A 26,709-nucleotide genomic window follows, 5' to 3' on the forward strand; every position below is an offset into this window, starting at 1 on the left:
TTAGAGAACTCTATGAGATTCCAAGGCATTTCCATTTTTTCTTATGAACATTATAATCTTCAGTTGTGCTAACGGATATTACTAATATTTATCATTGACTATAGATGGTTAGTGATTGTAGTTATGTATTTACCATGTTTGACATCAGCTATTACTGGTTACCTAGTTAAATTTCAAGAGTTTATTATTAATTTATGTTGTATGAAAATTTGCTGCAACAGTTTATATGAGATAAGCTTCCATTTATCTATAAACAGAAGTAATTAATTCTATAAACAGAAGTAATTATCTATAAACAGAAGTAATATTTATATATTATAAATATATTATATATTATAAATTATATTATAAATATATTATATATAAATATATTATAATATATTATATTACATATATATATAATATATATAAATATATATATTAACCTCCATTTGTTATATGCATACATCTAGCAAGGCACTTTGTTAACGTGTAGTGTGGAACTTAATATGGCACTGGGAGAGCCTTCAGTCTAGTGAAATCATGTGTGCTACTGAGGACAATGTTTATGAGAGGAATTTTCTCTCTTAGGGAGTCATGGGAGGAGTAGATGAACCTGTTGAACAGGCAGAGATACCCACACAGGGACGTAAAACAGGGAGTGAAAATGAAGGTCTGAAACTTAGGAAGGGGAATGAGCCCAGAGTCAAAAAATCGAGACCGAGACATTCATATAGGGAGATCATTACTGAAGCCACGAAACTGGATAATATCACCAGAAAGAGATAGAAAGAGAACATAAAGGCAATTATAAAAGAGCAGTCAGAGAAAAAGATAGGGAAATCAACAATGCTAGTGTCTTAGAAGCCAAGTGGAGATAAAATTTTCAAATGTAGATATTAATAAATGTAAAATTATGGAGAAAATTTGAGGAGGAGGATGATTGAGGAGAAATCTAGATTTAGGGATTAAGAGATTAGAGGTAAGCTTTGCAAGAGTACACAGATATACAGTAAAGACAACACCAACATTACCTTCTCCATTCCTAATCCTTTCTTACCAAGAGGGAATCAGAGTTGATTTGTAGGAGCAGTACTTACATGTTGAGAGATCTGGCCTGTCTTCAGAGGGAACAAAGAGAAGCAACAGATTGACCCATTATTTTGTATATTAAAAAATAAAAACTACAAACCCAGTGAAGGATTGGAATGTGACTTTATGATCGAGGATTTTACTTTGTCACATATTGGTAGAATTGGAAGCAGTAAGTGTAGCTTTCTTTCAAAAAAAGCTCGAGAATGTACCAAAATTTGAAGTTATACAAGTAGATAGATGTGGCAAATATCAGGTTTGTTTTTGTTTGTGTTGTGTGTGTGTTCTTTCTTTTAATGTGTAGGATTAAGCATATTTAGAAGATAAAGAAGACAGAAGGACCCATTCTTCAAAGTTTAAAAATGTTGGAGTTTGAGATGAAGTTTGTGGGGAATACCTGTTCTATCCCAGCACTGCCACATAAACAAATTCAAATTTAATGGTATCTTAAATAAATAATGGAGATAAAGTGTGTAATTTAAGAAAATTTTCAGAATGATTTTTCTAGAATGTTATAGTGCCTTTGTAGACAGGGTCACAGAGTAAGTCATACCTGTAAGTGGTGAATCTCAGTAGGAATAACAATAATATTCAGAGCTAAAATGTAACTGATTGCTTTCTATGTGCCTGGCACAGTTAGAAATGTTTCTCATTTATTCTATGTGATTCTACACAACAACCCCATGAAGTAGGTACTATTATTATCCCCATTTTTACACATGAGGAAATAAACAGAGAGCTGATATTTGCGCATGGTTCCACACCAGTAATTGGCACAGATAGTCTATGAATCCAGGCAGTCTGACAACCTACACTGTTAAAGTCTTAGCTAAGAATGCTATAGGAACTAGACTGATTAGAGCCAGCAAACCCCTCCTTCCCCTTCTTCCTCAGGTCAATTGATACTCTTTCTGATTGGGCTACCTTTACAGGCTGTCAACTCCCCAGCTCCCTGGATGCATCACTGCTATAAATCCATACCTTAGTCATTGTAACAGTGCTGTTTCCTTTTCAAATGTCAAAATCAAATTCAGCTACCTAAAAAATCTTTATAAAATGAATCCAGTGCAACTTGTTAGGGTGCACCCAGAGCAATTCTTGAAAATATTAGCTGAAACATGTTATAAAATTCTGCAGCTGATGGTTCATTTCCCATCAGCAAACAAAAGATCTGCTGTATCACCACACTGTTTCAAGTTACATAATATTCTCCTGAATATGAAGATTTATGCTTATCAAAAATAAATCTCTTCAAAGGAAGAGAAAGAGGGCTTTTTGAAAATAATTCAGCTCAAATCTAAATGATGAGAGGCATATTCTAGCTAGGGGACAACCTGGTCACTCTGCCCTAGTTTCAAAACAGCTGTAGATGAGATGAAAGCATGGTATCCTCTCTCTGAGCGACTGGAACAGAGGAATTTTCAAGTGCCTTAGCAGGTTGGGTTTATTTCTTTCAAACTTCTTTTTACTTTTTTTACTCCTACTTTCTTAAACAAAAAGAAAAACACCTAGAAATTAAGGTAGAAAAACTTGAATCTACAATGTATAAGTTGTACATTGTATGGCACTTTTTCTGATTGTTCTAATGCATTTTGATTTCCCCTTATACTTTCTGTACTGTTTATTTCACATTTAGCTCATGTTAATTTGTGTTCCTGATTGTATGTTCTATTTCTCTGGAAGTTGTTCACTGGTTCTCATTGATGTAGATGCGTTACTTCTTTTATTCAGGGCTTTTATTTTCCTTAGTGACTATGTTCTAACAATTATCTATCCTCTTAATCTTCTACCATTATTCTCGTTTGTGTCTATTTGTCTGTATGTAAGCAACAGCTAGAAAACACTACTTTTATAAGAAAAATACTTGGCTAAAAGTTTTAAAGCTGTTTTCTGGCAATAAAAAAATATGAGGTTATTTTATACACATTACAGCTTTTAATGTGTATAAATTTTACCTTGTTTCTTAACCTATTAATAGGCATTTATCTGCCACCAAACTAAAAACACGTATAAATAAGTTTTAAAGCAATAGAACCCACTGTAAAAATGTATATAACTTTCTTCCTTGAGAAGCAATAGCTTCTAGCATTTGTAAGTGTGTGGAGACCTTTCAAAGTAAACTAAATAAATTGTGGAGCTCAATTTATTCATTTTCTTGGAAATGCAGGTGGATTTTATTTGGAGACGTTTTATTCACTTAAGAATGCTTTTCAAAAAATATATATGTATAGAATTGTCCTTCAAAGTAGAATGTAGAATCTATGGCAACAGAAAAAAAAATTTTATCACTTTTACACTTCAAGTTTTAAGCCTTACACTTAATGCATTTTTCTGAACATTCTAATTATGTTGCGTGTCTACAATGGTGAGAGAGGAGATGGTTGGATATTCTCTGATACTATACAACTAAATGACATTTTCTGAGTCCTAGTTAACTGAGATCAATAACTGAATTTCTTTGTTATTCCCTTTCATGTTATTAGTTTATATTTGTACAACCTCTAAACTTTATTCTGCCCCCATTACAAATGGTAGCCATTCATTTTGCTTTGTTTTCCTTCACTTCTCCTGCAGAGATAATTCTAGACTCCATTTTCCACTCAGTTCTTGACAGTCCAGGCAGTTAGAGAGACTCATTCTTGATATAACAGTTAACTGTGTTACATTCAAAACACCTTAAAGGATTGTTCACCTTTCATTGTGATGTTAGTTCCCACAGAACAAATAAAATATCCATAGATGATCTGTCAGATTTGCTATTGTGTGCTGTTAACATTAGATTTCTTAAATCATCTTTAGACTACAAGTGACAGTCCTTCACCATGAATAAAAATATAAAATGAAATAAAATAGGATTCAGTAAGTGTTTATATACTAAATTCAGTATGTGTATTTATATCAAATAAAATAACTAATATTCATATATCTTATTACAGATGACATGTCCACTTTAAACTTATTAAAATATTTATTTATAATAAGCCTAAGCTTATGTTTTATGTAGATACAGCAGTGATTGGTACCTGATGATTGAACACTGGGAAATATGATTGTCTCTATTTTATATTCTAATGGCCAACACAATCTGCCTTACCACATGAATAGAACAAAAATAATTGAAAAGCAAAATGGACATGAAAACAGAAATACAAAGAATAACACAAGCACTTTAAAGCATAAAATGTATGTATGCTTGTATAATTGTTCATAAAATGAGCTCTGATTATTTTACCTGAAGTGAACCTGAGCGATCTCCTAACCCAGGCTTCGTTGGAACGTGGGGAAGCTGAGACACAGAGAGGTCATGTTACTGTGTAAAGTCACAGATTAAGTAGTGGACAGACTTTGCCCCAAATACTGACTTCTTGATTCTTACCTAGTGAAGATTCCATATAAGTAAACAATTTTCTCAACTAATTGCCTTTTCATTACCTTTTTTTCCCAATAGGGAGACCCACCTGCAGCTGTGCACTAGGGTTCACTGGACCAAACTGTGGTAAGACAGTCTGTGAGGATTTTTGTCAAAATGGAGGGACCTGCAGTGTTACTGCTGGGAACCAGCCTTACTGCGACTGCCAGCCTGAACACACTGGAGACAGATGTCAGTACTGTAAGTAAAAGCAACACCCACAAGACAGTCTGACAGCAGGCTGTGAGCTGTACATTAAGTAATCTTATCACCTAGAACTACACTCCCTCCATTACCTCACTTTCAGCCACGCCTTATTTTTCAAGTCCACCCCCTATCACCCCAAATCTAACAATTCTTTACGTTGTTCTTCATCCATCTCTTATTTTAAAGATTCTGTTCTTTCCTTTCCCAGCTTAGATTCCATGGTCCATCACTGCAGTCATTCCCTTGTATACACCCTTAACAATCTTGCTCCCTCTCCCCTCTCTTGTACTTTTCTAGAAAACCATAGCCATGGTTAAATCCAGTTCTTCATCTGTCCTGAACTGACACCCCACTGCTGAATGCAACTGAAAAAAAAAAAATAGACTGGTCTAACTTGAGGTTTTATCACTAATCTCATATGGGCATTTACTATGGTTTCCACTGTATTTCATTAATCCATTAACCCTCCTAGATGTCTGTGTCACATCTTCTCCTTTCCACCCAAACCTCCAATACCTGTGCCCCAACTTTATTCTCAGCTTAGGAACTCGCTTCCTATTTCATTAATAAAAAAGAAGCTGTCTAAAGAAAACTGCCACAAGCCCCCACCACCAGATCCCTCAAATTACTTTGTCCTACACCACATCCTTTGTCTTCCTTCTTATGACTAGGGACCCATGCGATGTCTAATGCTACACTGTACACTCCTACATTATATCCCTCTTCGATACTCATGGATACATCTCATACAACTGTCCCCTCTTTCTTCTGCCTTATCAGTGTTTTTCTTTTTACCTACCTTTCTTTAGAAACTTTCCTTTGTGCTCACATCCCTTTCTAGCTACAACTTTATTTCCCTGCTCATTTGTTTTAACCTAAGGTATAGTTGCTCTACAATATTATATTAGTTTCAGGTGTACAGCATAGTGATTCAGTATTTTTATAGATTACATACCGTTTAAAGTTATTACAAAATAATGGTTATAATTCCCTGTGCTGTACAAAGTATCCTTATCGCTTATCTATTTTATACATAGTAGTTTGTAATCTGATACCCCTATCTTGCCCCTCCTCCCTTTCCTCTCCCCACTAGTTTGTTTTCTATATCCATGAGTCTGTTTCTGTTTTGCTATATACATTCGTTTTATTCTTTAGATTCCACATATAAGTGATATCACACAGTATTTGTCTTTCTCTGTCTGACTTATTTCACAAAGCATAATATTCTCTAGGTCCATCTACATTGCTGCAAATGGAAGAATTTCATTCTTTTTTCGTGGCTGAGTAATATTCCATTGTATATATACATTTTCTTTATCTATTCTTCTGTTGATGGACACTTGGGTTGCTTCCATATCTTGGCTATTGTGAATAGTGCTGCTATGAACATGGGGTGCATATATATTTTTCAATTTTTCATTTTGTCCAGATATATACCCAGGACCAGAATCATAGGGCAGTTCTATTTTTAGTTTTTGGAGGAACCTCCATACTGTTTTCCATAGTGGCTGCATCAATTTACATTCCCACCAACAGTGTACAAGAGTTCCATTTTCTCCACATCCTTGATAATATTTGTTGTTTGTAGACTTTTCGATGATAGCCATTCTGACAGGTGTGAGGTGAGAGCTCGTTGTTTTGATTCGCATTTCTCTAATAATTAGTGGTGTTCAGAATCTTTTCATGTTAACCATCTGTATGTCTTATTTCAGAAAAATGTCTTGTTGGGTCTTTTGTCCATTTTTAAATCAGGTCATTTGTTTTTTTAATGTTGAGTTGTATGAGCTGTTTATATATGTTCAATATTAACCACTTATCAGCCATATCATTTGCAAATATTTTCTCCCATCAGTAGGTTGTCTTTTCATTTTTTCAGTGGTTCCCTTTGCTGTGTAAAGCTTTTAAGTTTAATTAGGTCCCATTTTCTTTTGCCTTAGGAGACAGATCCAAAAAATATTGCTACAATTTATGTCAAAGGGTATCCTGCCTATGTTCTCTTAAAGTCTTATGGTTTCAGGCCTTACATTTAGGTCTTCAAACCATTTTGAGTTTTTTTTTACATATGGTGTGAGGCAGTGTTCTAATTTCATTGTTTTACATGTAGCTGTCCTGCTTTTTCAGCACCACTTGTTGAAGAGACTGTCTTTTCTCCATTGTATATTCTTGCCTCCTTTGTAGTAGATTGATGCATGGAGTTATTTGTGGGCCCTCTATTCTTTTCCATTGATCTATGTGTCTGTTTTTGTGCCAATACTACACTGTTTTGATTCCTGTAGTTTGGAGTATAGTCTGAAGTCTGAGAAGGTTATACCGCCAGCTTTGCTTATTTTTCCCCCCTCAGGATTTCTTTAGCAATTTGGGGTCTTTTGTGGGTCCATATAAATGTTAGAATTATTTGTTCTAGTTCTGTGAAAAATGTTATAGGTATTTTGATAGGGATTGCATTACATCTGTAAATAGCTTTGGGAAGTGTGACCATTTTAACAATATTAATTCTTCCAATCCAAGATCATACATATCTTTCCATTTCTTTGTATCATCTTCAATTTCTTTGAACAATGTTTTATAGTTTTCAAAGTATAGGTCTTTCACCTCCTTAGTTAATTTTATTCTTAGGTATTTTATTCTTTTTGATGTGATTTTTAAAAGGATTTTTGTTTGTTTTCTCTTTCTGATATTTCATTATTAGTGTATGGGAAAGCAACAGATTTCTGTATATTAATCTTGTATCCTGCAATTTTACTCAATTTATTTATTAGTTCTAATAGTTTATGGGTGGAGGCTTTAGGGTTCTCTACATAGAGTATCATTGTCATCTGCAAATAGTGACAGTTTTACCTCTTCCCTTCCAATTTGGATACCTTTTATTTCCTTATCTTGTCTGATTGCTGTGCATAGGCCTTCCAGTGCTATGTTAAACAGAAGTTGTGAAAGTGGGCATCCTTTTCTGTTCCTGAATTTAAAGGAAAGACTTTCAGCTTTTCACTGTTGAGTATGATGTTAGCTGTGGGTTTGCCATGCATGGCCTTTATTATGTTGAGATTTGTTCCCTCTTTCACCATTTTGATGAGAGTTTTTATCAAGAATGGAAGTTGAATTTTGTCAAATGCTTTTTCTGTGTCAATTGAAATGAACATGTAATGTTTATCCTTCCTTTTGTTAATGTGGTGTATCAAATTGATATATTTGCAAATATTGAACCATCCATGTATCCCTGGAATAAATCCAATTTGATCATGCGATATGATCCTTCTTATATATTGTTGGACTTGGCTTGCTAATATTTTGTTGAAGATTTTTACATCGATATTCATCAAAGATGTTGGTGTCTTATTTTCTTTCTTTCTTTTTTTTTTTTTTGGTAGTGTCTTTGTCTGATTTTGGTATCAGGGTAATGGTGGCCTCATAGAATGAATGTGGAAGTGTTCTGTTCTCAATTTTTGGAATAGTTTGAGAAGTATATGTATTAGCTCTTCCTTATGTGTTTAGTAGAGTTTTCCTATGAAGCCATCTGATCCTAGATTTTGTTTGCTGGGAGTTTTTTTAAAAATTATTATTATTATTAGAAATTCAATTTACTACTAGTGATCATTCTGTTCAAGTTATCTGTTTCTTCTTGATTTAGTCTTGGGAGGTGATTTGTTTCTAGAAAATTGTCCATTTCTTCTAGATTGTCCAATTTGTTTGCATGTAACTGTTTGTCATTGCTATTGGTTGTTATTTCTCCTCTTTCATTTCTGATTTTATTTGTCTCCTCTCTTTTTTTCTCGGTGAGCCTGGCTAAAGGTTTATCAATTTTGTTTATCTTTATCAAAAAAACAGCTCATGGTTTCATTGATTTTTTTCTAGTTTTTTGTCTCTGTTTTATTTATTTACTCTGTGATCTTTATTATTTCTTCCTGATACCCTTATGGGCATTTCAGGGTATATGACTCTTTATTTTTCTCTTGCTGCCTTTAGAATTATCTCTTTATCTTCAACTTTTGCCATTTAATTATTTGTCTTGGTATAGGTCTATGTTTCACTTCATCTTGTTTGGGACCCTCTGTGCTTCCTATATCTAGATATCTGTTTCCTTCTTCAGGTTTTGGAAGTTTTCAGCCATAAGTTCCTCAAATATATCTTCAATCTCTTTCTCTCGCTCTTCTCCTTCTGGGATCCCTATAATACAAATGTTGGTATGCTTAACATTATCACAGAGCTCTCTTAAACTGTTTTCACTTTTTTTAAAACTTGTTTTTCTTTTTGCTGCCCTGATTGGGTGATGTCCAATCTTCTATCTTCCAGATCACTTATGATTCTTCTCTATTACTTACTCTGTTCATTCCTTCTACTGTGTTTTTATTTCAGTTATTGAATTCTTCATTTCTGATTGGGTCTTTTTTATATTTTCTTGTTCCTTGTTAAAATTTTCACTGTGTTTATCTATTAGTTTCCCTATTCAGTTAGCATTCTTATTACCAATGCTTTGAATTATTTATCTGGTAAATTGTTTATTTCTGCTTCATTATTTTATTTCATGGTTTTTCTCTTGCTTTTTCAGTTGAGAATGTTTCCCTCCCTTTTCATTTTGCTTAACTTTCTCTGCCTCTATGAATTATGTGAAACAATTACCTATTTCAGTCTTGAGGGTGTTCTTATATGGAAACATTTCTATACAGACTGTGTGTGCTCAGTGCCTTTGGTGGCAGAGCTCGATTTGTCCTGTATGCAAGTCATGTCTTTCCTTAGGGTGTGCTGGCAGCTATCACCTTGGTAGGGGATGGGGCTGGAGATGGAGGGGCTTCAGCTGGAGCTGGGTGTAAGGCAAGAGTTTCTCTCTGCTCGATGGACATATTGGCCCTATCAGGGCTGGGGTCTGATCCCAAGTTGCTGAAGCAAAAGCCATGAGGGTCATCCCCAAGGTACCTCAGTTTCCTTTAAGTGTGTGTTTTCCCCTCTCCCAGCACTGGGACCCTCTCCCCAGAGTAGGGTAGTGTCAAAGCAAGGGGGTCTCACATGGGCTCTCAGCCCATGGCTGTCTCAAACAGAGGTTCAAGCTGTCTCTGATGCACTGCCTGTGCAGGCATCAGCAGTTATTTCCCTCACTCTGTTCAGATGCAGCTTCAAGTCCAAGCCCCCTTTGTCCCTCAAAGCCAATCACTCCCCATGGCCTCTATTGCCACTGCCCTGTTGTAGAATCACACTGCAGGGAAGGTGAGGCCTACATGGACTCTCTGCATATGTGGGGTGTGGGCTGTGGCAGAGCAGCCACTGTCAGAGATCTGGGTGGCTTCTGATGCACTGCTTGAGTAATTGCCAATGATGGCCATGGCTGCCCCACCTGGGCTCCACCCTGTGACCTGTTGCCTCTGTGTCCCATAGTTGAGTTTTTCTCCCCAGTTGTGGCAGCCCCAGATTGAATGCTGCACTGTGACATGCAGCAAGCAGGGCTGGAGCATTTGCTCAGCTTGGGCTTGGCATATGCACAGAGGTGGTAAGAAAGTCGGCCAGGAGATTTCAATCTGCCATTTCTGCTCTGCCTTGGGGGGTAAGCCGATATGCATGCTCTCCTCAAAAGCAGCAGTTCCTACAGCCTGTTAGTCCCAGTGGTCTTCCAAATTACCAAGGGGGCTTATCTCCCCTGTGTAGGACTCAAACACTAAGCACCCAATCCATGGCTCTCACAGCTCACTCCTCTAAAACACCCACCCCTTGATTTCCATACGACTCTGCACATTGGAATGGGCTCAACAGCTTTTATAAAATACAGTTTACCAAGTTACCTCCAAAGACTTTGATCCTGGTAGCCTGAAATAGGACATCTATAATATTTAAAGTTTTCCAGGTATTTCACATATATGACTAAGATTGAGACCCACTGCCTAGATGATTTCAACTAATTGCATGGCTTTTAATACCATCCAAATATGAATGATTCCAAATTTATATTTCTAGCTGAACTAGCTGTTGCCTGAATCCCAGATGTTATACCTAAGTGTCTACTTGACAGCTTGACTTGGCTCTAAATTAACCTGATTTTCTCATCCAAAAATTTGTCTACCATAGTTTTCCCTGTGTTTGTAAAGAGAAATACTCATTGTTCAGGTCCAAAAATCTTGGAGTCACTTTTGACTCCTCTCTTTCTTTTATACCCCACCTTTATTCTCACATTTACCTGTAAAACATACCCAGAATCTGAATGCTTCTCATCACTTCTATTCTCATTACCCTTATAGAAGCTACCAATATCTCTTACCTGGATTATTACTAATTTATCTCCATGCTTCCTCTCTGCACCCTCTGTATTTATTCTCAAAACAGCAGCCACAGTTTTGTTTTATCCCCCCCAAAAAACTGATTTTCGATCTTAGTCACATTTACTGAGATCTTTCTACATCTAGGCACTCTTGTAATTACTTCTTTTTTTAAAAATAAATTCTGTTAATCCATTTAATCCTATGAATAAAGTAGCTATTATTTTTATTCTCATTTTACAGAGGAGACTACTAGGGAGGCATAAATAGCCTCCTGAAGATCAATCACACAGTTACTAATTGGGAAAGCCAAGATTTAAGCTCATACAATCCAACCCCAGGGTCCACACCCTTAAAAATTACTTAACACTGTGGTCCCCAGATTATTTGATATCTTTAGGAACCTCACAGAGAGTGGCCTAGGTCTCTGGTCATTGTAGAAAGTACATGGAACAACATAGAATCAAACTATATATACTGATTTATTTGAGAATCAAAAATAATATTAAATATTTTTTCTCTGATATTATAGCAAGAGACCACTTCTGCAGCAAAGAGATTCCGTTTTTTTTTTAATCTTTATTTGAGTATAATTACTTTATATTGTTGTGTTAGTTACTGCTGTGTACAAAACAAATCAGCCTTATGCATACACATGTCCCCATATCCCCTCCCTCTTGAGCCTCCCTCCCACCCTCCCTATCCCACCCCTCTAGGTGGTCACAAAGCACTGAGCTGATCTCCCTGTGCTATGTGGCTGCTTCCCAACTAGCTATCTATTTTACATTTGGTGTTTCCTTTCCTATATGTATATTCTCCTCATATTAGGTCAGCCTCTTTTCAACATATATAGATGCCACTACCCTAATCCAATGCCCTTTTCACATTGTTCACCCAATTTATCTCTTAAGTGATAATGCATCACAGACCAGCAGAGTTTATCTGGCAAATACAGTGCAGTTATATGTGTGTATCCTCCTCACATGTTGCTTGCATCCTCTCATCTCCCACCTCTCAACATAGCATAATAGTCCAGCACAACTCCCATCTACTAACTTGTAGGGTTTTCTTTTTCTTTTCAGCTCCACATTTCCCACCACACTGAATGATGTCCAAGCGAATCAGGGCAATGCCAACCATGAACCTGCATAATGCAGACCCTACTTACTATCCAAACTATTTTTGCACCCTCTCCTTTATTCTAGTAAAACCACACTGATCATGCTTCTCCAAAGGTTAACTTCCTTGGCATTGTGACTTTCTCATGCTATTCTCTCCCTTTGAAATGCACTTTCTTTATATTTCTCCTCACCCTCATCTCTCAGTACCAAATCCTATCTGTCTGTCTCTATCCAGCTCAAAAATCATTTCCTTTTTGATGTTGTTCATAACCACCCTCAGTTTGAATTAATCTCTCTGTCTTCTAAATTTTCAAGTCACTGCTTCTTTATTTCTTTTTAGCTCTATTCACTTTTACCTAGTATTATTAGTTGTGTATATTCCTTCTATTTGTCTGGGATGACCTCTTTGAGACCACACCCAACAGTGGCATTGGTCAAATAAACAAATGAACAAATACATAATCATAGATAAGTAAATGAAAGCAGTTTGGAGGCAAGTTTATAAAAGAATAATCAGTGTAATGCACAAAAGCTACATTTAATTAGGGTACAATCATATGGTATTTTTGTATGGAGCTGTTTCTCAGTTCCCAATTGGTCCATCATCATGGTACACCAGCCATTTTTTGTTTGTTTGTTTGTTTAAGGCGAAGCATCACCATATTTGATTTTTTTTAAACCAAGTTAAAAAAAATACTATGTGGCCATCATTATAATGATTTGTATTCTTAAAAAGAATAAATTCAGTTGGCTTATATTTTAGTTAGCAACTTAATAGAATCACAGTCTGAGGTAGCCTGATGCATTATAAAAGGCCGCATTATAATTTTATTATCACTATTAGCAATCATAGCACCTTTTACAACAAAGCACTTATTAAAATTAACCAATTAATCCTTAGGCAGAGGTTAAATAACTTGCTCAAGCTCCCAGAGAAGTAATAGTACAGTTAGAATTGGACCCCAGAAGTTGTTGATCAAAATATCAACAAACATTGATGCTGTTCTTTGGCAGCAAAATAAGTCTGTTGACAGTATCATTAAAATGATAAATCCAACAGCTGACAAAAGCATAATAAATTTAGGACCTGTTAGATGAGAGTTGGCAAGGTTCAATGGACCTGGTGTTCTGTCAAAATTGTATCTTGCATATACAAAATCTTCTCTCTATAAATGAAGAAATGACAGAATGGTTCATTACAGTGCCTAATTAAAGGTCCATTAGTGGGAAGTAAAACATCAGTTCTTAGTTGTGCTGAGTAAAAACATTTCACAACACTAATGGCAATATAAAATCCGAGGTCTGAAAAGCAAATTAATTTTAACACCAGTGCCCAGGGAGGAGAGACAGCGATAAATAATGGCAAAAGTAAAATTAAGTATTCTTTTAGTCAAACAAATATAACTCCATTTCATGCAGTTCTGGAGCAAGGATTCCTTGTATACATCAACAAAATTATAAGTATGGCATTTTTCATTTAAATCTGGGTGTTCAGTATGAGGTCATCAATATTGGAGGTTTTTTTTTTTTACACCTTTATTGGAGTATAATTGCTTTACAATGGTGTGTTAGCTTCTGCTTTATAACAAAGTGAATCAGTTATACATATACATATGTTCCCATATCTCTTCCCTCTTGCATCTCCCTCCCTCCCACCCTCCCTATCCCACCCCTCTAGGTGGTCACAGTGCACGGAGCTGATCTCCCTGTGCTATGCGGCTGCTTCCCACTAGCTATCTGTTTTACGTTTCGTAGTGTATATATGTCCATGCCACTCTCTCACTTTGTCACAGCTTACCCTTCCCCCTCCCCATATCCTCAAGTCCATTCTCTAGTAGGTCTGTGTCTTTATTCCTGTCTTACCCCTAGGTTCTTCATGACATATTTTTTTAATTAAACAGTAATTATTTTAGGGCAAAAGAGCCAATGAGGACCAATTCAATCTGTGTCTAAGAGCCAGGTATTCAAATCAAATGGCAATCTGTTTGTCATCTCATTGATGTTTTCAAAGTCCTCTAGTGACCTGCTTGAGGAACCATTATAATGTCAATTTGAACTCAGTTTATTAGAAATATACCTGTATGGCTTGCTCCCACTTACTGATTCCAGTAAGTACAGACATTAAGTAGTATCTCAAGTTTATAAAATTTGGAGTATCTGACACTAATCCAAACATGTCATCTATTGTAACTGGTATTAGAGCCATAGTCTATCAAGTAACTTATAAAAGTTATGAACTATAGTTTTGAACCTAACATATTTGAAGACACAATGGGATTATTTTTACCATTTTCCTTCCAGATCAATTTTATTCCATTAGTCAGTTGGTCAGTGAACATATTTTGGAGTTTACAATGAGCCTCTCCCTATGTTAGGCATGGAGGAAACAGTGGCATCAGAGGTATTTCCTGCCCTCAAAGGGCTTACAGTCTAATGTATGATTCTGAAAAGGAAACAAATAGGGCTTCCCTGGTGGCGCAGTGGTTGAGAGTCTGCCTGCCGATGCAGGGGACACGGGTTCGTGCCCCAGTCTGGGAAGATCCCACATGCCGTGGAGCGGCTGGGCCCGTGAGCCATGGCCGCTGAGCCTGTGCATCAGGAGCCTGTGCTCCGCATCAGGAGCCTGTGCTCCGCAGCAGAAGAGGCCACAAGGGGGAAGCTTCCCCCTTCCCCTTTGAAGCATACAATGGACTGAACATTTGCATCGTCCAAACTCATACATTGAAACCACAATCCCAAGTGATTGTATTAGGAGGTTGGGCCCTTGGGGTGATCAGGTCATAAGGATGGAGCCCTCATGAATGGGATTAGTGCCCTTGTAAGAAGAGGCCAGCTTGCTCTCTTTCTGCCATGTGAGGACACAGTGAGAAGTCTGCCATCTGCAACCCAGGAAAGGGCCCTCGCCAGAACCTGACATGGCCACCCTGATCTCAGACTTCTAGCCTCAGAACTGTGAGAAATCAGTGTTTGTTGTTGAGCTGCCTAGTCTGTGATGCTTTGTTACAGTAGCCAAAGCTCAGACATTGCCAGTACATCTCTTTGCTGTTTAATGACAATCATGATTTCATTAAACCCCTTGTGAAGATGTTATTCCCATTTAATGGATGAAGCTCTGAGACTTAAATGGGGAAATGATCTGTCAGATACTACATACTCCATCGGTGTCAAAGCCAATGATAGAATTCAGGTGCCCTGATTCTTTTTTATGCACTAAAATTGTCTTTGAGGTAAAACATGTAATAAGGTGCATAAATCTTTACTGTACAGTGTAAATCTCCATGAATTTTTATGTATGTATGCACTATGTAACCACCACCCAGATCAGGATGTAGCGTATTTCCAACACCTGGTGAGACTCCCTCATTTCCATTTCCCAGACAATACCTTTACCTCCCATGCCCATGATAAACATTATTCTGACCTCACCATAGTTTGGTTTTTTTGCCTGTTTTTGAACTTTATGTAAATGGAATCGTACAGCATGTGTATGAGAGCCATCCATATTGTTGTATGTAGCAGTAGTCCATCCATTTTTTATTGCTATGTAGTTTTCCATTGTATAACAATATTGTAGTTTATTTATCTGTGGTCCTTTGAATAAGACATTTGAGTTATTTTGAGTTTCAACCTGTTGTAAATAAAGTTTTGACTGTTATCACAAAAAAAAGGAAACAAATAATAATTTTAATGACCAGTTTAATGAAACACAAAGACCAGCTCCCAAGAAAGAACACAGAATTCAGCCAACAGAAAAGATTTCTTGAAGGAATTATCACCTAAGCTGAGACCAGAAGAAAGAAAAGCTAACCAGGTAAAGAGACAATGCATTGAGTGGAACAGCATTTGCAAAGGCCCAGGTAGGGAAAGCCTTTTGAAATTTAGTTTTTCTTTTTCTATTTGATTTTCTTAGGGGAGGGCTGGCAAGAGAAATAACACTTACTGAACATACATAATGTGTTGGTCACAGAGATATGTGCTGTTATACATTATTTTATCTGATATATGAATATATGATATTATGACAAATGCTTATACAACCCTATGAGGTTAGTATTATTAGTCCAACTTTATGAATGCCGAAAAATGTGATGAAGTCATTCTCCCTAATGTGCAACATAAGATCCACAGTTTACAGCCTTGCAGGTCTGACTCCACAAGGCTTCTGGTGTATTTTCCTGTCGTTTAATAGCCTTCCCATTCTATTGCATCTTTTTAGACTCACTATGAGAACACTCAAAGCTCAGGCTCAACCTGGTCTTTTCAAGTTTCTACTCCATTGAAGAGAGGTTTTAATAATTATTTTCATCTTGACTTGATTCAGACTATGGCAGGCCCAAGCAGAAGAACCAAAAGACTAATAATGACCAGGAAAATAGAATAGAATCTTTTTAGTTAGGATGAAGGCCAATTAGAACTGACCTTTGAACTCCAAGAAAGGACCATGACTTAAAAGTGAAATTATCAATTAGGAGTAGCAATTGCCTAGAGATTCAAGTATTCAAGATTCTTAGAACATTCACACCTAGAGTATTAAAGTATTTTGGAGCCCTGTCCCCCGATTCTTTTTCTCCTGGTGAGAAGATAAGCATTGCCTTCATTCCGGCCTTCATCATCTCTTGCCTGGATTATTACAACACATTCCCTTATGTACCTTTTCTTGAACCTTGGAAACCTGTCCAGTGTGTCCAGAATGTGCCCCTTTTAATTGATCATACCTCTTTTTCTTCACACATGGTATCCTGAATATCTGCCAAGCCTAATTCCCCAACTTTGTCTTCTTAACTTCCCTTTGCTGTAGGCCGTTCAGCACTTCTCTTTGGCACTTTCACTCTGTATTAATGTCATCATTCATATTCTTGACTCTCTACCCCACTAGAATAGAAATAGGCCATGGTGTTTTGCATATCTTACAAATCTTGGGAGTTAAATCACTGCCTGGTCTTAGTAGATAATGTTAAGTATGTGAGTGAATGTAAACCAAGCAGCAGGATTCTGTTTCCAGCCTGCTAGGCTCAGTTTTTTTCTGTTCTCTGACAAGATCTCACTGAAAAGGCAGGGCCAAAGTTCTGGGCCACCTTTACTTACTAGCTCATTAAGAGCTACACTCCATGAGAAATTTTGTGCCTGTGTTTTAAGTTTGAAAAATATAGTGAAAAAATACAATTATGTTTGAAATAACACGTGTGAAGGAAAATAAAATCTTTTCTCACATGAGCAGGACAGAGAATAGTGAGCTGAAGGTAAGATAATGTAATAACATTAATTTTTTTAACTCTACATATTTTAGAAGAAATTGTCAGTTATAAAAATATTGTTGAAGACAGTTTTGATCCCTTAGTAAAACTAGAATTACTAAAAACAGATTTTTACTATAATGTTGTGCCTTCATTTAAAGGAAATGTAAAAATAATAAGAGAGACAATATCTAGGAAAAATGTGGTAATATAAAAAATAATTTATTGGAAACTGAACTAAATCTAAGAAAATTTATGTCATATGTCAAAGTACATATTCTGATTATTAAAATTAATTTATTCAACTGATATATATTGAACATTTCTGGGTCTCCTTTATTGTTCTAGGCATTAGAGATACATTGGTATAAAAGCTCTTTTGAAGATACTTGCCTACTTAATTTTTGGTGAATAAAAAACCAAATGATATGTCTTTTCAGATTAAAAGCTGTGACTTAAGAGTTATATAGTCAAAAAATGATTAGTTGGAGATCAGAAATGGGTGTTATGCCATACTATTTAGAAGCATACTTATTTTATACAATTATATTTCAAATTCCAACATGTTTATAAAGTTAATTATGAATAATAAACTTTTATTTCTGTGTCATGTACCTTACACCTTTAGTGTAATTATGTTTCAGTAATTAACTTTTAGTAATTACAGTTAATAATTTTGGTAAGTATAACTAAAAAAAATTAAGAATGCTTAATTACTTTTGCTGGCATTATAGCAGCAACTTTCTTGTATGCCAGCTTCATTTGAGTTTGAGACAATTCTAATCTCATAATACTCTTGAAACTGTGCATCACCTGTTACCTTGCCAAGTTTAGATGACTTCTTTTTCTACTTTCATGGCACATTAGCCCTACCAACAGGTATTTGCTCTTCTTTTTCCAACTTAAGGAAGAGTGAATATACAAAGTAATATGAAGGACTACAAAAAACAGCCTTAAAACTGCCTAACTGAAGGTTGAAAATAACCTGCTACACAAATAATGGTTAGTAACTGTCTAAAGAGGCATTTGTATTGAAATAAACTGAACATGCCCAGTGGGAGCCCTCAAAAAAGAAAAAAAAGCAAAGTTTTGCATGAATAGAAACCACCTATTATTGTGATTCTGTTGTACTTGGTGTTAAGTAAACTGAATGGATTCATAATTATCTACATACAGAGTTGGGTATGAGAAGGCCATATAGTACATAAATCGTGCACAGACAGACACACAGATTGAAAAAAAATTTTTACTTGGGGCTTACCTCAAACCAAGCAAACTGTTTCTAGTTAAATGCATCTGCTAACATTATTTTTAAAATAATTATATCAAATGTAAATTTAAGAGTAGTTTTAAAACATCATGCTTTATATCAGATTTGGAATGTCAGCTGACATGTTTTGAAAAAATGTCATGAGTCAGGAATCTTTAAATACTTTAAATATAAGACAATTAAATAAGATTCCTATCTTATAGTTAATATGATAACCTTCATGTTTAAGTATTAAAGATTTCATCACTATAAACTGGTGTTGTTATTCTGTTTCAATCAAAACATAGAACCTCTTTTGGTAATTGGTAATTAATATTCTGCAAGAAAAAGTTTGTACTTATATTGGTTATTGATAAAAATGGCAAATATTAGTATGGCAAACATCACTGGTTCTCATGGTAAGAAAAAAAATATTCTCCAAATTTTAAGCTTAGAGCTTCTGAGTCCCGGAATGCAATAAACCAAAGAAAGGAGGGAACATTTATAATTTATCCTATGAATATGTAACTCATTAAATAAAGAAGAGCATAACTTTGCTTAAATCAAGACAGTACATTCATAATTTTATTTATTTAGTTTCATTCTCATGTATGCAAAAATATAATTTTCATAAAGTTTGATTTTAATAAATGGTTATATACTAAGATCCATTGTTTTCTAACAAATGAAGTAACACTAAAAAGAGCAAAGTAAAATAGAAAGAGGATCCCAGAGATAGCCAATAATTTCTCACAATATAGATGATTAATTATATGAAAATGAAATATTATTAGAAAAGCCCACTTATTGGAGATCGCACTAAAGATTCAGATACATCATAAGTATAGGATACTCTGAAAAATAGAAAGTTACTTGTTCCAGAATAGTATTAGAAAATCAATCCAACATTCAAGTAGCTAAATTTGAATTTTTAGATCTGCATTACCATTTGAAGATCCATGACTAAAACTGTGCTAATAATAACCTAATTTTCAGTTTGATAAAATAATTTGTACTTTATTAGTTTTAAGAACTCAGAAGAAAATCTGTATTGTAATGAACTGAGGGCAAGCTTTCCTTGCAAGTGAATGATATAATCAACATAGTGCTAGAAACAAAAAAATTGATGTGGATATGACCACATAATAAATGGCACCGTGTTTAACTGACTACTTGAAAACTCAGGTCACTTTCATGAATCATTCTAGATCATGAATAACTGGAATTAAGCTAGAATTTTTCTACACCAGATATCAATGCTCCTTAATTTGAAAGGTAGTATAGGCTTCTGATCCTTTTAAGAATCTCCTGTCAAATAAAACAAATACATAAAACAGTTTGCATAAAATTTCAGTGGCTTTCTGGAGCTTCATTGATTACACACTCTAAGTTCACTGGAATCTGTCAAGATGGAATCCAGATTTGAGGATGAAATATTAGGGTTTAGAGGTGATAATAAGGAATTAAAACATTCTTTCAGAATCATTTAAAATTGTACAAAGTAGACAATTGTGGACTAACAAATAATATTCTACAACTTTGGATTTTCATAATTATTTTCATTATCAAAGGGGAAACTCAGTTACATGATTTATAAAAACAATAATTATAATAATTTAACCATCTGCTTCTCAGAGTTGTGAATTTCAAGTTAGGTAATCTTTAAAAAAGTTTCTTTTAAGATTTACAATTAAATGCAAATACTTATATTTTAATAGATATTTTGAGTACCTATCATTTGTAATATATAATTAATGTATAGTCTAATATGTATTTTAGGTAATATATATTCAGGTAATATATAATTTGGATAATACAAAATTAATTTATTAATGTCTTAGCATTCATGTTTATGGACTGAGATTTTTTTAAACATAAATTCTGTAATGATCCATGAATTTAGAATGAAATTCTATATAGAGTTACATAAAGGAAATAGATCAGAGATCAATTTCTATTATTGAAGAAAATAGTCTATTGAATAGGTATACATTTTTTTCTCTAATTTTTTTTAAAGTTTTATTTGTTTGAATTTTATTTTCTTTATACAGCAGGTTCTTATTAGTTATCTATTTTAAACTTATTAGTGTATACATGTCAATCCCAATCTCCCAATTCATCCCACCACCACCCCCACCCACCCAAGGCTTTCCCCCCTTGGTGTCCATACATTTGTTCTCTACATCTGTGTCTCTATCTCTGCCTTGCAAACCAGTTCATCTGTACCATTTTTCTAGATTCCACATATATGTGTTAATATACGATACTTGTTTTTCTTTTTGACTTACTTCAGTCTGTATAACAGCCTCTAAGTCCATCCACGTCTCTACAAATGACCCAATTTCGTTTCTTTTTATGGCTGAGTAATATTCCACTGTATATATGGACCACATCTTTTTTGTCCATTCATCTATCAGTGGGCATTTAGGTTGCTTCCATGACCTGGCTATTGTAAATACTGTTGCGATGAACTTTGGGAAGCATGAGTCTTTTTGAATTATGGTTTTCTCTGGGTATATGCCAAGTAGTGGGTATTGCTGGGTCATATGGTAATTCTACTTTTAGTTTTTTAAGGAACCTCCATATTGTTCTCCATAGTGGCTGTATCAATTTACATTCCCACCAACAGTGCAAGAGGGTTCCCTTTTCTCCACACCCTCTCCAGCATTCGTTGTTTGTAGATCTTCTGATGATGCCCATTCTAACCAGTGTGAGGTGATACCTCACTGTAGTTTTGATTTGCATTTCTCTGATAATTAGTGATGTTGAGCATCCTTTCATGTGTTTGTTGGCCATCTGTATGTCTTCTTTGGAGAAATGTCTATTTAGGTCTTCTGTGCATTTTTTGATTGGGTTGTTTGTTTTTTTAATATTGAGCTGCATGAGCTGTTTATATATTTTGGAGATTAATCCTTTGTCCATTGATTTGTTTGCAAATATTTTCTCCTATTCTGAGGGTTGTCTTTTCCTCTTGTTTACGTTTTCCTTTCCTGTGCAAAAGCTTTTAAGTTTCATTAGGTCCCATTTGTTTATTTTTGTTTTTATTTCCATTTCTCTAGGAGGTGGGTCAAAAAAGATCTTGCTGTGATGTATGTCAAAGAGTGTTCTGCCTATGTTTCCTTTGTCATAGATAAGTTGACCAAAGTGCGTGAGTTTATCTCTGGGCTTTCTATCCTGTTCCATTGATCTGTATTTCTGTCTTTGTGCCAGTACCATATTGTCTTGATTACTGTAGCTGTGTAGTATAGTCTGAAGTCAGGGATTCTGATTCCTCCAGCTCCATTTTTTGTTCTCAAAGTTGCTTTGGCTCTTTGGGGTCTTTTGTGTCTCCATACAAATTTTAAGATTTTTTGTTCTAGTTCTGTAAAAAATGCCATTGGTAATTTGATAGGGATTGCATTGAATCTGTAAATTGCTTTGGGTAGTATAATCATTTTCACAATATTGATTCTTCCAATCCAAGAACATGGTATCTCCCTCCATCTGTTTGTGTCACCTTTGAGGTTTTTCATCAGTGTCTTATAGTTTTCTGAGTACAGCTCTTTTACCTCCTTAGGTTGGCTTATTCCTAGGTATTTTATTCTTTCTGTTGCAGTGGTGAATGGGATTGTTTCCTTAATTTCTCTTTCTGATTTTTCATTGTTAGTGTATAGGAATGCAAGAGGTTTCTGTGCATTAATTTCGTATCCTGCAACTTTACCAAATTTATTGATTAGCTCTAGTAGTTTTCTGGTGGCATCTTTAGGATTCTCTATGTATAGTATCATGTCATCTGCAAAACAGTGACAGTTCTAATTCTTCTTTCCAATTTGTTTTCCTTTTATTTCTTTTTCTTCTCTGACTGCCATGGCTAGGACTTCCAAAACTATGTTGAATAATAGTGGCAAGAGTGGACATCCTTGTCTTATTCCTGATCTTAGAGGAAATGCTTTCAGTTTTTCACCATTGAGAATGAAGCTTGCTGTGGGTTTGTCATATGTGGCCTTTTTTATGTTGAGGTAGGTTCCCTCTATGCCCACTTTCTGGAGGGTTTTTATCATAAATGGGTGTTGAATTTTGTCAAAAGCTTTTTCTGCATCTGTTGAGATGATCATATGGTTTTTATTCTTCAGTTTGTTAATATGGTGTATCACATTGATTGATTTGCATATGCTGAAGAATCCTTGCATCCCTGGGATAAATCCCACTTGACGATGGTGTATGGTCCTTTTAATGTGTTATTGAATTCTGTTTGCTAGTATTTTGTTGAGGATTTTTGCATCTATATTCATCAGTGATATTGGTCTGTAATTTTCTTTTTTCGTAGTATCTTTGTCTGGTTTTGATATCAGGGTGATGGTGGCCTCATAGAATGAGTTTAGGAGTGTTCCTTCCTCTGCAGTTTTTTAGAAGAGTTTGAGAAAGATGGGTGTTAGCTCTTCTGTAACTGTTTGATAGAATTCACCTGTGAAGCCATCTGGTCCTGGACTTCTGTTTGTTGGAGAATTTTTAATCACAGTTTCAATTTCATTACTTGTGATTAGCCTGTTTACATTTTTTATTTCTTCTGGTTCAGTCTTGGAAGGTTATACCTTTCTAAGAATTTGTCCATTTCTTCCAGGTTGTCCATGTTATTGGTGTAGAGTTGCTTGTAGTAGTCTCCTAGGATGCTTTGTATTTCTGCGGTGTCTGTTGTAACTTCTCCTTTTTCATTTCTAATTTTATTGATTTGAGTCCTTTCCCTCTTTTTCCTGGTGAGTCTGGCTAATGGTTTATCAATTTTGTTTTATCTTCTCAAAGAACCGGCTTTCAGTTTTATTGATCTTTGCTATTGTTTTCTTTGTTTCTACTTCATTTATTTCTGCTCTGATCTTTGTGATTTCTTTCCTTCTACTAACTTTGGGTTTTGTTTGTTCTTCTTTCTCTAGTTCCTTTAGGTGTAAGGTTAGATTGTTTATTTGAGATTTTTCTTATTTCTTTAGGTAGGATTGTATTGCTATAAACTTCCCTCTTAGAACGGTGTTTGCTACATCCCATAGATTTTGGATTGTTGTGTTTTTGTTGTCATTTGTATCTATGTATTTTTTTATTTCCTCATTGATTTCTTCAGTGATCTCTTGGTTATTTAGTAACGTATGGTTTAGCCTCCATGTGTTTGTGTTTTTTATGTTTTATTCCCTATAATTCATTTCTAATCTCATAGCGTTGTGGTCACAAAAGATGCTTGATATGATTTCAATTTTCTTAAATTTACTGAGGCTTGATTTGTGACCCAAGATGTGATCTGTCCTGGAGAATGTTCTGTGTGCACTTGAGAAGAAAGTGTAATCTGCTGTTTTTGGATGGAATGTCCTATAAATATCAATTAAATCTATCTGGTCTATTGTGTCATTTAAAGTATGCATTTCCTTATTAATATTCTGTCTGGATGATCTGTCCATTGGTGTCAGTGTGGTGTTTAAAGTCCCTCACTTTTATTGTGTTACTGTTGATTTCCTCTTTTATAGCTGTTAGCATTTGCCTTATGTATTGCAGTGCTCCTATGTTGGGTGAAAATATATTTATAATTGTTATATCATCTTCTTGGATTCATCCCTTGATCATTACGTAGTGCCCTTCCTTGTCTCTTGTAACATTCTTTATTTTAAATTCTATTTTATCTGATATGAGTATTGCTACTCCAGCTTTCTTTTGATTTCCATTTGCATGGAATATCTTTTTCCATCCCCTCACTTTTAGTCTGTATGTGTCCCTAGGTCTGAAGTGAGTCTCTTGTAGACAGTATTTATATGGGTCTTGTTTTTGTGTCCATTCAGCGAGCCTGTGTCTTTTGGCTGGAGCATTTAATCCGTTCACATTTAAGGTGATTATTGATATGTATGTTCATATTACCATTATCTTAAGTGTTGTGTGTTTGTTTTGTAGGTCCTTTTCTTCTCTTGTGTTTCAAACTTGGAGAAGTTCCTTTAGCATTTGTTGTAGAGCTGGTCTGGTGGTGCTGAATTCTCTTAGTTTTGCTTGTCTATAAAGCTTTTGATTTCTTCCCCAAATCTGAATTCGATTCTTGCCAGATAAAGTAATAATGGTAGTAGTTTTTTCCCTTTCATCACTTTAAGTATATCATGCCACTCCCTTCTGGCTTGTAGAGTTTCTGCTGGGAAATCAGCTGTTAACCTTCTGGAAGTTCCCTTGTATGTTATTTGTCGTTTTTCCCTTGTTGCTTTTAATAATTTGTGTTTGTTTTTAATTTTTGTCAAATTTGATTACTATGTATCTCAGCATGTTCTTCCTTGTTTTTATCCTGCCTGGTACTCTCTATGCTTCCTGGATTTGGTTGTCTCTTTCCTTTCCCATGTTAGGGAAGTTTCCAACTATTTTCTTCTCAATTTTTTTCTCGGGTCCTTTCTCTCTCTCTTCTCCTTCTGGGACCCATATAATGCGAATGTTGGTGCGTTTAATGTTGTCCCAGTGCTCTCTTAGTCTGTCTTCATTTCTTTTCATTCTCTTTTCTTTGTTCTGTTTTGCAGCAGTGAATTCCACCATTCTGTCTTCCAGGTCACTTATCCATTCTTCTGCCTCAGTTATTCTGCTATTGATTCCTTTTCGTATATTTTTCATTTCAGTTATTTTATTGCTCATCTCTGTTTGTTTGGTCTTTAATTCTTTTAGGTCTTTGTTAAACATTTCTTGCATCTTCTGATCTTTGCCTCCATTCTTTTTCCAAGGTCCTGGATCATCTTCACTCTCATTATTCTGAATTATTTTTCTGGAAGTTTGCCTATCTCCACTTCATTTAGTCATTTTTCTGGGTTTTCTTCTTGTTTCTTCGTCCGGTACATAGTCCTCTGCCTTTTCATTTTCTCTCTCTTTCTGTGAATGTGGTTTTCGTTCCACAGGCTTCAGGATTGTGGTCCTTCTTGCTTCTGCTGTTTGCCCTCTGGTGGATGAGGCTATCTAAGAGGTTTGTGCAAGCTTCCTGATGGGAGGGACTGGTGGTGGGTAGAGCTGGGTGTTATTCTGGTGGGTAGAGCTCAGTAAAACTTTTAATCTGCTTGTCTCCTAATGGGTGGGGCTGGGTTGGTTGTTTGGCATGAGACAACCCATCACTGGAGCCTTCCTGGCTCCTTGGTGGGACCAATGGTGGACTCCAGGAGGGCTCACGCCAAGGAGCACTTCACAGAATTTCTGCTGTCAGTGTCCTTGTCCCAATGGTAATCCACAGCCACCCCCCGCCTCTGCAGGAGACCCTCCAACACTAGCAGGTAGGTCTGGTTCAGTCTCCTATGGGGTCACTGCTCCTTCTCCTGCATCCCAATGTGCACACTACTTTGTGTTTGCCCTCCAAGAGTGGAGTCTCTGCCTCCCCCACTCCTGTCAAAATCCTACAATCAAATCCCTCTAGCCTTCAAAGTCTGTTTCTCTGGGAATTCCTTCTCCCATTGCTGGACCCCCAGGTTAGGAAGCCTGACGTGGGGCTCAGAACCTTCACTCCAGTGGGTGGAGTTCTGTGGTATAAGTGTTCTCCAGTTTGTGAGTCACCCACCCAGTGGTTATGGGATTTGATTTAATTGTGATTGTGCCCTTCCTACCATCTCATTGTGGCTTCTCCTTTTCTTTGGATGTGGGGTATCCTTTTTGGTGAATTCCAGTGTCTTCCTGTTGGTATTTTTTCAACAGTCAGTTTTGATTCCAGTGCTCTCACAAGAGGGAGTGAGAGCACATCCTTCTACTCTGCCATCTTGAACTAGTCTCCTAGGTTTACTTTCATACATAGGTTAGGCTATGACTACAAAATGAAACCTATTGGAAGCTGAAAAGTTTAGTCTACGTCTATGGAATGCCCATTTCTGGGAAAATGGTAGGTCACATCTTTCATTCACCTGGTGGTCTGGAGTATCTGGTAGTTGTTTCATTGATCCAGCAGCTGAATGTCTATTTTATGTAGGCACTAGCTATCCAAGAGCCCTTTTTCTGAGACTGGATGACATCTATCTTTGCTTCTCATCTGAATTTCCTCTTTCATCTCCCACCTTCCTCTCCCCAACTGTAACACACATACATATCTTGGCAAACTTCAGTTTCCGGAGTAAGTAAAATTAACCTTGATTGATCTCATATTTACATAAATTTGTAACTGCCTTTGGAGTTTTAAAACTAAAAAATCTACAGTATGACGCTTGTTCTCTGCCTTCTGAAGTGCCCT

At 35.9% G+C, this 26,709-nt stretch overlaps 1 protein-coding gene across 1 annotated transcript in view; it reads left to right on the forward strand.

The window, feature by feature from the left end:
• Nucleotides 1-26,709, forward strand: part of LRP1B (LDL receptor related protein 1B) — a 1,820,879-nt gene that overhangs the window by 1,744,773 nt on the left and 49,397 nt on the right. The window contains exon 84 of the mRNA XM_029226108.1: nt 4,520-4,681. Coding sequence (XP_029081941.1) covers nt 4,520-4,681 — 162 coding nt within the window. The remainder of the gene's footprint in view (nt 1-4,519; nt 4,682-26,709) is intronic.

The sequence above is a fragment of the Monodon monoceros genome, unplaced genomic scaffold, assembly GCF_005190385.1.
Source record: "Monodon monoceros isolate NGI ecotype Baffin Bay Population unplaced genomic scaffold, NGI_Narwhal_1 Super_Scaffold_16, whole genome shotgun sequence".
Taxonomy (NCBI): domain Eukaryota; kingdom Metazoa; phylum Chordata; class Mammalia; order Artiodactyla; family Monodontidae; genus Monodon; species Monodon monoceros.